The 16360-nt window shown below is 40.4% G+C and overlaps 1 protein-coding gene across 2 annotated transcripts in view; it reads left to right on the top strand.

Moving 5' to 3' along the window:
• Positions 1 to 711: 711 nt before the first annotated feature.
• Positions 712 to 16360, top strand: part of CPM (carboxypeptidase M) — an 82102-nt gene continuing 66453 nt past the window's right edge. For both annotated transcript variants that reach the window (XM_070370564.1, XM_005909032.2), the window contains exons 1-2: positions 712 to 792; positions 1087 to 1249. In XM_070370564.1, the coding sequence (XP_070226665.1) occupies positions 1090 to 1249 (160 nt within the window). In that variant the 5' untranslated portion in view covers positions 712 to 792; positions 1087 to 1089. The remainder of the gene's footprint in view (positions 793 to 1086; positions 1250 to 16360) is intronic.

Below are 16360 nucleotides of genomic sequence, written 5' to 3'. Positions count from 1 at the left end.
ACTGGGTTGGGAAAAGCCCTTGGAGACGGCAACGGCTACACACTCCTTTACTCTGGCTTGGAGAATTCCATGGACTGTATAGTGTCCACGGGGTCGCAAAGAGTCGGACACGACTGAACGACTTTCTCTTTCTTTCATACACTATAAATATTTGTCGGAAATTTTCCTGGATTCCACAAGATTCATTTAAAACTTCCGAACACACGTTCTGAAACGCCACGCGACCGCAGGGCTGGGGGCGCCTGGAGCGTCTGAGAGCGTGGCCCTGGCGAGTCGAAGAGCGTAAGAGCCTGCCTGCAGCTGTGGCCGCCCGGTACTCACGGCGCATCGTGGGGCTCCAGGTGAGCCCCGGGCTTGCCGGCCCGCACCGCCCAACGCGAGAAGCCGTCCCAGCCCTTGCTGCAGCTGTTGGGCGGAGCGCCGGGGACCCCTACATCCGACGGAGCGGTGGCCGAGGTGAGGATACTTCCAACCTTGGGCGCCGGCAAAAACTAAGACCACGCAAGGTAACTCGGTTTCGGGAAGCTCTGCCACGCCTCGGCACAAGCCGCCGCGCCCTGGAATCCTCGCGCCGCGTGGGCACCGGCGGGCTCAGGTGAGAAGCAGGCAGAGGTGCCCGGGTCGCCGGGCTAGACCCCGCCCCGGAGTGCCTCCCGCGGTGTCTGAGTGGGCCAAAGCGACGTCAGTTAGATGTCGAGGGCGGGACCTGAACTCGCCCGCCCCCTGGCCCAGCTATAATGTCTGGTCTCGGCAAGCGGCTGCAGCCAGGCGGTGGTGTGCGCCTGGGCAGGGGTGAGGCCTGGGGCGCGCGGGGTCAGGCGCAGCTGCTGCGGCTGACGGGCGGTGGGGACGTGGGGAGGGGCTGGGTGGGCTACGGGATGGTGGGCACCTGGGGCTGCCGGTGCTCTGGGTACGCTAACTCCTGAAGGTGTTACTTCCAACTTTTACCTCTTTCGGAAGCAGCGAGCTTTAGTGTCGGGAGATCTGATACTAAAGAGGAGAGCGGGAGCTAGTAGCATTCACATTTTCCCTCCAGCCCACCGCCTGCCTTATCTGCTCAGCTTTATTATTTTTATTCATCTCTAGAACATGGACTGCGCCCGCCTCTGGCTAGGGCTGCTAATGCCTGCGGTAGCTGCCCTGGACTTCAGCTACCACCACCAGCCAGAGATGGAAGCGTTTCTGAAGAATGTTGCCCAAAACTACAGTTCTATCACTCACTTACACAGTATCGGGAAATCTGTACAAGGTAGGGCGCGTCTCCTGTACTTTCCAAAACCCCTAGTCCTCACTTTCATTCATCAAATATACCTTAGTTTCCTGTCCCCTTTCTATGAAGCTACTCAGAGGGGCTCCAGGCGAATCCATCACTGTCTCGCGTGTAGATTGTTTCTCCCTTTGTGAGTTGCGTTGCTTTTTGTCAGGGGAGTACTAAGATTTGAATTTTACTAAACGTCTCCTCTGTCATTCGGTGTCATTGAGTGCTTTGCGTGAATGGCGTTCTGATTTTGGATTTTGCAGACAGATTTCTTGGAATGAATATTTTAGCCTTTAGTTTTCTAGATAAACTTTTGCAAAGGAAGTCTGTTTACCCATCTCAAGTTTCCCTTTTTGATGGCTTCTTTAAATATGATTCAGACTGTTAGGATCCTGTCTGCAAGTCTCTTTTAAATTCGAAATAGTTCAGTTCTGTTGGTGAGATTTCTATATCATGTATAATTAGCCCTATGGCTTAAAGTTATGTAAAAAAAAGTGACTCTGGTACTGATTAAAAAGCTGTTTTAAAAATTATTCATTGGAATAAGACAATTGCTGAATAATAAGTGTACCATAGCAGTGACTGGTATTGCTCCTAGTATTTTCATGCTCATTATTTAAATACTTTATTTTAATTTGGAAGCCATATATTGAGTATAAACATGTAAATGTATATTATATTAATTATTTTTTAGTAGATAGGAAAACTGAATCATAGTGAAATGAGTATTTTGCCCAAGAACACCCCAGATCACTAGTGAGTTTTATAACCAGGATTGGCACACAGATCATTCTGCTTCAAGGCTTAAATATTTGGGGGAAAAGACAAATAATTTTACCACGTATTATTAATCTTATATTGGTACTTCCCCCAAAACATACCAGTTGACTAAATATTTAAGTTTTGTCAAGTGTATGTAATTTGGATCTCAACTCTTTTTTTTTCCCCACACCAGAATAATACTTTAACAATCTGCAAATCTGTTCTTTTGGTTTTAAGTCCTGCAAAATGAGTGGTAAATCAAAGATCTGTGCATGAGTCTCTTGGATCTCAACTCTTTATAAGGTGTGTTTCAACCCCAACTGAATTTTAGCTCTGTGTTTTTCAGCCAATTTGGGAGTCTCTTAATCACCATATTCTGAAGTAATCATTTCCCAAAAACTTAAGGCTGTGGTTTATATTGTAAGCAGTGTTCCATAAGTTTGCTTATATGCAATGCAACAGAAAAATCCTAGGCTTGTGTGTAATGGCATCTTTGTTTTTAAACAGCATTGCTAAAGAGTTGGTGCCAGAATTATTCTATATTGCTCTATAATCCAAAATTATAGAGATTGAATGTATGAGAAAGCATATCTTGAATCAGCATACGTATATAGCCTTTTGAAATTGTTTTCCCCTAGGGGTAAAGAAGAGCAACTTTAAAAGATCTCAGAATACTAATTATATCAATAAAGGAAAAACAGAGCACAGCTGACTTGAGTTATTGTTCAGTCATCATTTAAACCACAAGGCAATGTGAATGTTGTTAATTTTTAAGTACTAAGTGAGTTAGCTTTTATTTTTTCAAGCACAAAGTGCTTGTGCAAGAAAATCAGGGACTCTCTCTCAATGTCAACCAGCTATTTTGATCTATCCTGCATGCTGTCAGACTATAGCAATAATGAAAGCCAGCAAGCTTTAATTGTTTTTACCTGTGTGCACTCTTATAGTTAAAGGACTGGGGAATTATCATGTAAAAAATACAATGATGCTAGTTTAGGTCAAAGCTTTGTATTGAGTATGCTCTGAATAATTACTCTGATTAAGATAAGTCCCAAATCTGCTATTGGGTTCCGAGCAGGAGGTTAAACTGTACAGTGGTAACTGGGAGCTGGTTGCCAGGGCATCCTTGTATGGTTGTTGGTATTCTTTTTGCTAGATGGACAGTTCTCCCTGGCCATCTTGCCCTCTGATGTAAGATGCTTACTTAGCAAACATGATTTACCATATGTGTTATTTATTTTTCTTTTTGTATTATGAATGTGGACAACCTACCTAGAAGGGAAAGTAATATTTCTACCTTGCCAATTTATTTTTAGCTTTTGTAAATGCCTGTCACATGTATTTTCACTGCTGTGATCATGGATTATAGTCTGCTTTCTTTCTCCCAGTTCATATTATTTCATTACGTATTTCTATGAATTGAATGGTTTGCTAGTGTGAATTGGTTGCTATATAATATTTTATGTTGATTATGTTAATTTGTTAGTCATTCATCTTTGAGCCATCTATATAGTTTCTAGTGGCCTCTGTTATAAAGAGTAATGCCAAAAAAATAAATGTCATGATTAATGGCCTTCTATTATAATTGAGTATTTTTCCAGTTTTTAATTTTGAAATGTTTGAAACCTACACAAAAGCTCTGCACACAACATCATTCATTATTAGAGAAATGCAAATCAAAACCACAATGAGGTACCATCTCACACCAATCAGAATGGCTGTCATCAAAAAGTCTACAAAAAATTACTGGAGAGGGTGTGCAGAAAAGGGAACCCTCTTATACTGTTGATGGGAATGCAAACTGGTACAGCCACTGTGGAGAAGAGTGTGGAGATTAGAACTACTGTATGACCCAGCAATCCCACTGCTGGGCATACACCCTGAGGAAACCAGAATTGAAAGAGACACATGTATCCCAATGTTCATCGCAGCACTATTTACAATAGCTAGGACATGGAAGCAACCTAGATGTCCATCAGCAGATGAATGGATAAGCAAGCTGTGGTACATATACACAATGGAATATTACTCAGCTATAAAAAATAACACATTTGAGTCAACTTTAATGTGGTGGATGAAACTGGAGTCTATTATACAGAGTGAAGCAGGTCAGAAAGAGAAACACAAATACTATATATTAACACATATATTTGGAATTTAGAAAGATGGAAATGACAGTCCTACATACAGTAGGGCAGCAAGAGACACAGATATAAAGAACAGACTCGGGGTCTGTAGGACAAGGAGAGAGTGGGATGATTTGAGAGAATAGTGTTGAAACATATTCTGAAACATATATTGAAAGTATATTACCGTATGTAAAATAGATGACCAGTGCAAATTTGATTCATGAAGCAGGGCACCCAAAGCCAGTGCTCTGGGACAACCCAGAGGGATAGGGGTGGGGAGGGGGTAGAAGTGGGGTTCAGAATGGGGAACACATTATACCTGTGACTGATTCATGTTGATGTATGGCAAAAATCATCATCACAATACTGTAATTATCTTCTCCTATCTTTTTAATTATTCCTAAGTCCCTTTGTGGAGTGTGTTTGGCACATATTCAGTGATTTTTATGTTTGTTTAGTGGCTTGAATATTTGCCAAAGGAGTCTTGTGAAGCAAGCTGAAAAGTGTGCCATTTGTGTCCTGGCATCAGATAGCCCCCTTTAAAATACAAATGTATTTGTTGTATCAATAGACTCCCCAGCTTTTCTCTTCACATCCCCTCTGGTTAGTTCTAGGACCATTTTAAATAAGATTTCCTACATCTATTCTAAGAATCTTGTCTTTCCTCTTGCTAAGTCTAACCTTTGTCTGAATAAGGAAGGTTGCAAAGGTCAAGGATTAGATAACAATATGTTATAAAGTGCTTTCCACGTATTGGGTGTTTTAATATGTTTTTTAAATCTCAACATCTCAAAGTAGGCATTAACGTCATTTACAGAATGGGTCCAATGAGGTACAGATAAGTCAATTAACTTGCTGAAGATCACACAGCTGACAAGTGTTAGGTCTCAAGCACATCTTTCTCATCAAGGAAGCAGTTCCACATAGATGTGGTTGCATGGAGATTGTGGTAGTTAGTGGAGGGTTTCAGAGTCATGTTTTGGGCACATTTGATCTGAAAATAAAGCTTCTGCCAAGATCCAACACAGTAGTTAGTTGCCACTTGTCTATTGAGCTGTTGAAATGTGACCAGACCAAATTAAGATGAGCTAAAAGTGACTCTGAAGATTTTAATACCAAAAAGTAAAATAGTCCATTAATATTTTATATTGATTCCTTGTTAAAATGTAATGTTTTAAATATATAGGTGAAATAAGACATATTTAAAAATTAACTTCACCTGGTTTTAATTTTGTTAACATGGTTGTGGTTTCTAAAACATTTTAAATTACATATGACTTGCACTGCATTTTGGGCTGTGCTGATCTGGACAGAACTTTGTTGTGAGCAATTTTTTTTCTGAGTACAAAAGAAACTCAAGTTCATCTAGACATTTGGGAAGATATAACAAAGCACCAAGAAGAAAATTAAAATCTCACCATCCAAAGGAAACATTTAGTAAACTTAAAAGGCTATATGCCCTTTGTGTCTTTCTCCCCTCCCACTGAGCCAAATGACTTGCTTGCCTGTGCAAACATTTTTCTAAAACTTAACTTTTAATGCCTGCTACGTGTCCTATCAATGGACGTACTATTGTTTATTTAACTTAGACCCCACTGATGAACGCTTAGTTTGTTTCTAAACTTTTCTTGTTGTTAAAAAAAAAATGGAGGTTCAAAAGGGAGGGGACATATGTATACCAATGGCTGATTCATGTTGATATATGGCAGAAACCAACACAATATTGTAAAGCAATTATCCTTCAATTAAAAATAAATAAAATTTAATGCCATAGAGAACATCTTTGTAGCTAAAACAACTAAAGTTGTCAGAGTGCACACAGGCTTGGTAACCACAAGGCCCAAGTTCAAATTCCAGATTCTCTATTTTGTAGCAGTGTGACCCTGGGTGGTTAGAATACTTCCTGGATCATGGTAAAGTATTACGTAAGCACTGCCGTTCAGGATAAGACCTGCTATTGAGGATACATTTCCAAAAAGGAAATTACCAACACTTAAAGCAGTTTTATGTATTTGATACATGTAACCAAACTTATTTCCTAGGAGTGTATTGATTTGATAATTGCACAAGAAATGTATGCTTAACTCTTCTAAATCTTATATCAGTGATAAATCAGGCATTAGTGGCTTTAAAGATTTCTGTAGTATTTGCCAAAGGGTACAGAGTTTGGTCATCAGGATGAATATGTCCTAGGGATCTACTGTATGGTGGAGTGCCTGTAGTTAACAATGTTTACTTTAACATTTGCTAAGAAGGTAGATATGCTGACTGTTTTGATGATGATGATGAAAGATCACTGTACCATGATTTTTTCATGATTGTTTAAAGTATAAAGGAGAATTTACTTCTCGTGCATTTACCTCACGAACTCTCACTGTCCTATATTCATTCAACAGATATTTTATTGAATTTCTCTGCCAGGAATCTTCATAACATTGCATATGCTCAAAAATCTTCCTAGAATTGGCTTAGATTCCAGCCCCAAAGAGGCATGCACTGCGTTTGCGTATGCAGATCTCTCATTGTCTACTACCCTTGACTACTACTATCTCTCATTGTCTACTACCTTTGACTAGATTTTGACTAGCAATTTACCCTTGGAAAAGAACATTGTATTTAAGACTTTTGCACGACGTTCAGTTTTCTGTCATTTCTGTCATTTCTGTTCATTTCCCAAATGTGATTGGACAGCCAGTTTGCTTGAGATCCTGCATAAAATGCTTTTTGTGATGTAAATATTGACATATTGAGGACTAAATACCAAGAAGACCATTAAAATCTAGGAATTTCAGCTGTAATATACATGTTTGTGATTTCAGATTACATTGAGTTAGCCTTTCCCCTTCTTTAACTTGAAATGTAAGGTCCTTTTCTGAAACATCTTAGGAATATCAGCCTTGTTTTATAACCACTCAGTTTCTTAAAGACACTGCTTTTTTTTTTTTCTTACAAGGAAATGATTTAGATTTCCACCATATTTGTAGGATGATATTTGAAGAGGATGAGATAGAATATCCAAAAAATAACAGAATTTTACTCTGCTTCTTGTGTCTAGGAACAATTTTTGTTCCAAATCTCAAATATATCCAAACACCAATACTCTCGGGCCATTTGAAACTTAAAGGATAGTGACAGCCGACATTAATTGAATTTTACTCTTTACCTAGCACTTTACACATACACCTCACCTAATCACTCTAGCAAGAGTGTGAAATACCATTACTACCCTTCAATTCACATGGGAAGAATTGAGATTCAATGAATCATCCATAGTCAGTAAATGACAGAGTGATTGGAACCAAGTCTGTCTTGCCCAATAGTGAACCCTTAAAAGCACTTTGCTGAAGAGAAAAGTTTCTCCGGTTACCTTTTCTCTCTTTTTGTCCCTTTCCCCTCCCCCACACATCCTTGCCTCTCCCCTTGTCCCGATCCCTGTGATTCTGAAAAAGTAGACAAGCATACTCTATCATCCAAGGAAAGGCCTGTTTTAAATGTTTTTTGTGCTGAGTGATATTCTGTAGAACTCCTTGACCCCTTTTCAGTATTTGCAGTTTCATCCAAAGCAGTGTGAATTCCATATTTTTGTGTAGACTTAATCTTTTTTCTTTATACCAAAACTGTTTGATTATGAGGCAAAAGGAGAAGGCTGAAGTTCTGGTTTGCACACTGTGTGGACACCCACCCACCTAAATGCCATCTCTGAAGTTGATAATAGTGTTTCTCATTAAGAGCAGTACCGCCCCCTAGGGGGAAAATTTGAAAATTGAGGGGCGGTTTAGGCCATAACTTTGAAGTCTTTGGATGGGGGACCTTGCTGGTAATGCATCCTCCTGGTGGTGTTAACAAATACACAGAATTGTCATGCATAGTGAAAAATCGTCCCCCATACTTTCTAATGTCTTCCATAAGTGAAAGACAAGCTTACCATCATCTGAACCTAAAACCAATTCTTTTATTTACAAATGCAAAATATTTTCCTTCACAATATTAATATGTAACAAACTTTCCAGGAATGTAACTATAGGTAAATTGAGGAAAATTTTATTATGTTTTTCTCTGAACCTGATTTTGAGATATTTCACATAAAATCCTGACACCAGTGGGCACACAGCTGTATCAGTCTGCATTTGTAATAAATGCCTTCACTGTGAGTCTCAAGAATTGATATAAGCATCTTTTTCATTGTGTCTTTGAGTGGATGGTGCCCAAGTATTTACATATTGATAATATGGTTTATTATAAATTGCTTTCTTTTTTTCCTTGATATATAAATCTTTTTGAAATTACCTAGGCAAATATTTTCTGTGAATTTTATGCCAACACAGTAAATAAAAGAAGAGTTGCGAAATATTGGGTGTGAAAAGAGGCCTCAACTGATAGGGTTTGGAACTGTTGGTCGAAAACCACAGATGCAGAGAGCTGATAAGGACCCTCTTCAGGTTTGTGTAGCCAGCGTCCAAAAGGTATTTGGTTTCTGTTCTTAACCAAAAAAAACTGTGTGTCTGGAGGTAACACTACAGTGACAAATAGAATCTAGAGTTGAGAACTAACTGCTGTTCACCCTGTTTCCTTCCTTTATTTTGTGCATTTAGAGTGTCCCTTTCTCAAAGAATACAAAGTCAGAAAGTAAGATAAGAATATTACAGTAAAAAAAAAAAAGGAAGTATAGTTGATTTACAATGTTATATTTCAGGTGTACAGCAAAGTGACTTAGTTTATATATACATAAAATATGTGTGTGTGTATATATATTTCAGATTCTTTTCCCTTATAGGTTATTACCAAAAAGTTAAATTTTTAAAGATTATATCAAATACCAACATGCATTTGGGTTAAGGGAAAGAGATTAAATCAGAACTTCCTATCTGGTGATTTAAAGCAATTGGTATTCTTTCTAGCTCTGTAGTCATTCAATGCAATGTAAGATAGTAGTTTGCTGAGAAGGTAGGAAATCCTTGTTTGAGTTTGTGTGCAAATAAACAGACATTAAATAAAAAATACAAAAACAGACATAAGTTCCACGTTAAAAAATGTTTTCTCATGCCTGTTTTGTAAGGACTGCTGCATGTCAGATGGTTAAAAAGTGCACATTTTCTGGTCTGTGGCCTTTCACATACATAACTTTATCAAAAGCTCAACTGGAGGTTTAATCTCCATGGCATCACAAAAATGCCACCAACTTCAAACAAGTTGGCTTCAAACTGGCTCCTCAGACTTAGGCTCCTCAGGCTTCTGAACCTCCCCAGAGCTTCCTGAAGATAACAGCCTTCATGGTGGGGTATAAAGGCATTAACAACAGGGTAAACCCTTCAAATATGCAGGCACTGTCACAAAGTCTGGGAGAAGAAAGCAAACCTGCAATCTGTATAAACAAAGAGCTTTCAGGGAGTTGTTTACGCAGTTTTTAAAAATTGCTCTGATAGAAATCTCTGCGGGAACTAGAACCACACTAAGGAGCACGACCACAGTCACCTGAGCTGACAGTCCTCCCGACATGTAACTGAGCGCCCCTTTCCAACAGCGTGCACAGGAGTACTAGGAATGTAGTCAGGTGAATGTTGAGCACACTGCCGCACTTTCGGAGCAGGAATGGGTGTTGGGGACCACTCGATCATTTATTCCGTTGATTGAGCTGAATTCAAAGTGTCATCTCCTCCTGGAAGCGTTTCTTTAGACGCTTGGGCAGAGGTAGACTCTTCCTGAGCATCTTCCAGCCCCTCTGTCTATATTGCACCTGGAGGGCAGGGCTTTTGCTCATCTGTGTATCATAGTCCCAAATATGCGCTGATTGTATGTGACAGGCGCTCTGAGGGTCACAGCTGAAGAGTTTTTCCATGCACTGTAAAGGAAACTTTAATGTAAATACACTTTTATACAGTATAGTATATAGTATGCTATGTGTATGTATATAAGATGTTTATTTTTATGTATACTTTTATAGACATTTATGTAGTTACACATACTATATGTAACTTTATGCAACATTATATAGTATGTAGTATGTACCCATAAGTGTCAAGAAAATGAATTGTTTCCTGGCCATATAAAGTATTTTGCTCAAACTACAGTAAAATAGTATAACTTGGAGTAGTGGTAATGGAGGACCCACAGTGAGTCACTGGCGTGTGGGAGGAGGCAGTAGGGACGTTAGTGTCCTTCGGGCAGTAAGGCGGATAACTGAACTGTTCACTGCCAACCTAAAGGGGTCCGCCTCTCCCCTCAGCCCCCCAGACACTAACCAAACATGTGTTAAGAGAGTAAATACAAGAGATACACACACAGACCCCTTTCCATTAAGAAGAGTTTAAGTAAATATCCCTGGTTTTATTTGAACAGTGCAAAAATAATTCAAGTATATTTAGAAAATGTAAAAAAAAGAGAAAGGACCTCTCCACCCGCCGCCCCCCTCCCCGCCACACACACACAAATGTTAAGCAGGTACTTGGAATCTCTTAATGTTAAGAGTCTTTTTTTTCCTTCCAAACTCAGCAATGCTTTACAGATTTAAGATGTACAGGTTTTGGAAATACAGAGGTCAACAGATTGAAGGTTGAGAGCATCTTTGATTTTTTAATCCCTATTAAATATTCATTCTCTTGTTCATTGGTAACTCAGTCAAGCCCGTCCATTAAAATTCTTTTACGGGGCCTGTTTACTCTTGAGAAAGTAAATAGCATGGAAAGTGGGGATGTGTGGAGAGTATAGATCATTTTAACATGGAGCACTTCCACAGAAGTTTCCCCATTATTTTAATAATTAAATATATTTGTACCTTGGTAATAATACTGGAGAAGGCAATGGCACCCCACTCCGGTACTCTTGCCTGGAAAATCCCATGGACAGAGGAGCCTGGTGGGCTGTAGTCCATGGGGTTGCTAAGAGTCAGACACGACTGAGCGACTTCCCTTTTACTTTTCACTTTCATGCATTGGAGAAGGCAATGGCACCCCACTCCGGTACTCTTGCCTGGAGAATCCCAGGGATGGGGGAGCCTGGTGGGCTGCCGTCTGTGGGGTCGCACAGAGTCGGACACGACTGCAGCACCCTTTATATTATATTTATAATAATACCAAATGGCAACCCACTCCAGTATTCTTGCCTGGAGAATCCCATGGACAGAGGAATCTCGAGGGCTATAGTCCATGGGGTCGCAAGAGTCAGACAACAACTTGGCAACTAAACCAGCAAACCACCACAGATAATACCAAATGTGTGTGGAGTTAAAGCTGAGATGCAGGTTGCTCAGTTGAGGAACACACTTACTCTTATAGACTGAATAATCTTGCTGTCCTAGAGATAAGCCTGGCAGGGTTATCATTTGTTACCAGTAAATTCCTTTCTGTTTATGAAAAAAACAGACAAATTTGGAAATACCACATTCTAGCCTTAACAAGCATTTAGTTGGGCCTGGTCATCTTCTGAGTTTTAGGAACGTATACTTCTAAATGTACAGACTGTGTCTTCAGATTCAGCAGCACGCTCTAGCTCACAGTGTAGGGGTAGGCAGAGAGTGAGGAGGTTTTGAGGGTAGAGGAGTCTGCTGTATTCCAAGAACAGAAATGAGGCCAGTGGCGCTGGAGCACAGCGAGCAGGGGGAGAATAGTAGTGGGCATGGCTGGAGAGGGGTGCAGGGGACAGTCCATAGAGTGCCCGGCACACGAATTCAAAGAAGGAGAGCTTGAATGCTCTTCTGATAATAACAGGAAACTACTGAACAGTTTTAATCAAAATGATGTCATCTGATGTGGGTTTAGAAAAATTGTGACTTCGGCTGCTGTTGCTGTTGTTGAGTCGCTAAGTCGTGTCTGACTCTTTGCGACCCTGTGAACTAGAGCACGCCAGCCTTCCCTGTCTTTCACTATCTCCTGGAGTTTGCTCAGATTCATATCCATTGAGTCAGTGGTGCTATCTAACCATCTCGTCCTCTGCTGCTGTCTGATGAGTAGAGAGTTAATTAGAAAGGGGAAAGTATAGACGGAGGGAAAATAATTCAGTTATAATAATCCAGGCACCGGTTAATGGTGGTGTTTTGGATGAAGATGCTGTATTAGAAATGGAGAGAAGTGGAGGGATTAGAGATTTGCTTTGGAAATAAAACCAACAATACTTGCTAATGGATTGGAAGAGAGTGGGCAGGGATCAGGGAACAATAAAAGATCCAGGATGACTTTCAGGTTTCCGGCTTGGGCAGCTAAGTGTTTAAGGTATTATTTACCAAGGTAGAAAACACTAGAAAAGGACAAGTTTTGGTTGAAACAAAGAGCTCTGATTTAGACAGATTTTAGAAATTTGAAATCCTTAAAAGATATCCAGTGGGAATGTCCAGTAGACAGGTGTATAGGTGGAGTTTGGAGGAAAGTTTTGACTATAGAAATAAACTTGAGAGTCATCAACATGTAGATGGCATTGAAACCTATGTGATTAAAAAAAAATCTAACGAGAATAGAGATAAAAGAGGGCCAGAATAGAGCTGTAGGATACTGTAATCTTTAATACTGTAATACTGTCTGATAGAGATAGAAGCCAGCAAAGGAGATAGGAAAAAAATCAGCAATGAAGTAGGAAAAAGATGAAAAGCAGTATCATAGACATCTCGAAAGGGCAGCAGTTCAAGAAGTAGAAGTTGGGGTCCCATGACCACCCACTAGTAAATTGCCAAAGGACCCGTGACTCTACAAAGTCATAGCCAGGATTAATGAAGCAAAAGACACAGTGCAGGCACAGCAGAATAATGATACATTTTGCCTGGAGAATCCCAGGGATGGGGGAGCCTGGTGGGCTGCTGTCTATGGGGTTGTGCAGAGTCGGACACGACTGAAGTGACTTAGCAGCAGCAGCAGCAGCAGCAAAACTACAGAAGTCAGCATGGGCTTACCTGTTCTCAGTGAGGGTTGCACAGATGCATGCTTCTCTCCAACCTGAAGTCTGTCTCCACTCACAGAAGCCCACTCGAGTCTTGGAGGCCCAGAGTTCTTCACAGGAGCTGGTCACATGACTATCGTGACCAGCCAGGACACATACCCACACTAAATACCAGGTACCCATTATGAATACTACTGTTTACTTTAAACAATGCTTTAGGCTGGTATATACTGACCCTTTGTCTTGCGGGTACAGAATAGCATCATTAATTAGAGAACATTGAAAGAGTAGTGCTCAGAATTTGGTTAAGGGCATTATGATGAGTTTAAGTATTCTAAAGATAAGCACGGAGAAGGCAATGGCACCCCACTCCAGTACTCTTGCCTGGAAAATCCCATGGACAGAGGAGCCTGGTGGGCTGCCGTCTCTGTGGTCACACAGAGTCGGACACAACTGAAGCGACTTAGCAGCAGCAGCCGAGATAAGCAAGGAGGGAGTAAAACAGACCAGCTATGTTAATTCTTTCCTTGCAGAGGTCCTGGCCAACCATGTTGGATGCAGTTATAAGTGAAGTCTGACAGTCATAAAGTTAAGTGATAGATCCCAAAGTTGCGTTAGTTAATCTATATCTCTGGACAGATTCATTCAATTTATTCAGCAAACGTGTACCAAATGCTTAATATAGTTTGTGACATGTGCTGGCATAAAAATATAGAGGTAAGAAGTCAAATGTGTCCCCTGCCCTGATGGAGCTGATGATCTGAGACGTGCACGGGAAGGAAGAGACATCCTAATGAATGCAGATGGGATTCACCTTGGGGGACTCGATGGCAGGGGAACTGAGGGATAGAAGTGAGTTAGGTGAAAGGTGGAAGTTAAGGCCATAAATAGTGTGTTCAAAGGTCTGGTGGTGAAGGGGCATATGGACCCTGTGGAGCAAAAGTTGAATGTGGCTGGAGAGGAGAGCACGAAGGGGCGAGAGGAGGCAAGACGGGCAGATTGTGGAAGGCCTAGCCTACCTTGTGAAAGACTTCATGCTTCACCCAGAGAGAGTCATCATCATCCTATGGACTCCTGCCTGATAGGTTTGCTTTCTTAAGCAGAAAATTTCTGATTATTTTACAGTTCATTTTGCATTATGATAAAGATTCTCTTTAAGAAGTAAAGTGCAACAGCCATGTCTGGAATAAGAAAAATAGTGAGAAAATAGAAACACGCCAATAAACCAGAGCACCAACAAAGCATAATATTAAATCTACAAAAATAAGAATAGTTCATCAGAATTAATCAGCATAAAGGGTTCTGATTTAAGTACCATATTTGGGCTTGATTATTCATTTAAATCTAAAAGATCATTTATTTTTAATCATACAACTTAGCTAGAAGCATTTTAATGATGCATTGCACATTGTGTCTTTTTTGCCCTCACAGAGTACAGATCACACAAAGATTTTTTTTTTAATCAGTCATTTTGGAGACAAATTATAGTTATGCCAGACTTATATACCGAAAGTATTTAATAATAATTAAATCTAGAATTCAGAGAGATATGTTAGAGTACCTAGGAATAGATGCTTAAAATTTTTTTCCCAACTGTATTGAGATATAATTGGTGTATAATTTTATGTAAGTTTGAAATTTGAAACACATGTACTATAAAATCAGAAAAAGATTAGTTAACATCTCCTCCTCCTCACGTCTATACTATGTTTTGGTGGTGGTGAGAATATTTAAGTCTGGTCATTCATTCAGCAACTTCATATAATACAGTATTGTTCACTATAGTCACTGTGTGTGTTAGTCACTGACTTGTGTCTGACTCTTTTTTCAACCTCATGTGACTGTAACCCACCAGGTTCCTCTGTCCATGGAATTTTCCAGGCAACAATACTGGAGTGGGTTGCCATTTCCTACTCCAGGGGATCTTCCTGACCCAAGGATTGAACCCAGATCTCCTGTATTGCATACGGATTCTTTATTGTTGAGCCATCGGAAAAGCCTGTAGTCATTGTACTGTCTGTTAAGTCCCCAGAATTTATAACTGGAAGTTTGTTTCCCTTGATCAACACCTCCCCATTTCCCCTGCTTCCCAGCCTCTGGCAACCACCAATCCACTCTTTCTGTGAGTCCAGCTTTTTCAGATTCCACATATAAGTCAGATCATAGCTGTGTCTTAGTTCACTTAGCATAATGCCCTCATTTCCTCCATGCTGTCACAGGTGGCAAGATTTCCTTTTCTTTTATGGCTGAATAAAATTCCGTTCTATGTGCATACCACATTTTCTCTATCATTCATCCATCTGTGGACGTTTAAGTTGTTTCCATGTTTTGGCTATTATGACTACTACTGTTTGAACTTGGGGGTGAAGACGCCTCTTGGAGATACTGATTCTGTTTCCTTCAAGTAAATACCCAGAAGTGGAATTGCTGGGTGATATGGTAGTTATTGGGGCTTCCCTGTGGCTCAGACAGTAAAGAATCTACCTGCAGTGCAGGAGACCTGGGTTCAGTCCCTGGCTCAGGAAGACCCCCTGAAGAAGGGAATGGCAACCCACTCCAGTGTTCTTGCCTGGAGAATCCCCACAAACAGAGGAGCCTGGCAGGCTACAGCCCACGGGGTCACAAAAGAGTTGGACATGACTGAGTGAATAACACTTTCACTTTACTTTTTCTTCATGGTAGGTATAATTTTAATTTGGGGGGTGGGGAGGGGAAACTCCATACCATTTTTTATAGTGGCTGTACCAAGGTGTGTGCCTACCAACCATGCACAAGATAGAAACACTTTCTATTTTAAAACAATATTGGAGTTATCATGAAATATAGTTGACCCTTGAATATCATGAGCTTGAACTACGTGGGTCCACTGGGGTTTTTTTTTTTAACAGTAAATACTACCAACTACATGATCTGCAGTTGGTTGAATCCTCTGAGGAGCCACAGATACAAAGGACTGACTAAATTACAAAAAAGACTTCTGATTGTTCAGAGGCTTGGCACCCCTGACCCCTGTGTTGTTTTAGAGTCAACTCTACAACCACTCAAACTTTTCAAGTGTTGTGTAGCAGCACAGAGAGGGAACTTAATCTTGGTCTCATTTTCTAGCAAGTTATTGAGTAGGAACAGCAAGGGTGAGAAAATGCAAGACATGCAGCTGCTGTTTACTACATACCTGTCATGTGCCAGGCACTCTGCTAGGCCCTTTGCAGATTTTCCTCACTTAAGCTATACAAAAGCTCTAAGTTATTTACATGCCTGTCTTAGAGCTGAGAACAAACAGATTCCATAGATGAAGGAACTGATCCAAAATTGTGTCTTGGTAACTGATAGATTTGGGTTAATAATCCAA

This window comes from Bos mutus, chromosome 5 (assembly GCF_027580195.1).
Source record: "Bos mutus isolate GX-2022 chromosome 5, NWIPB_WYAK_1.1, whole genome shotgun sequence".
In the NCBI taxonomy this organism is placed as follows: Eukaryota; Metazoa; Chordata; class Mammalia; order Artiodactyla; family Bovidae; genus Bos; species Bos mutus.
This window is presented reverse-complemented; position numbering and strand designations above follow the sequence as displayed.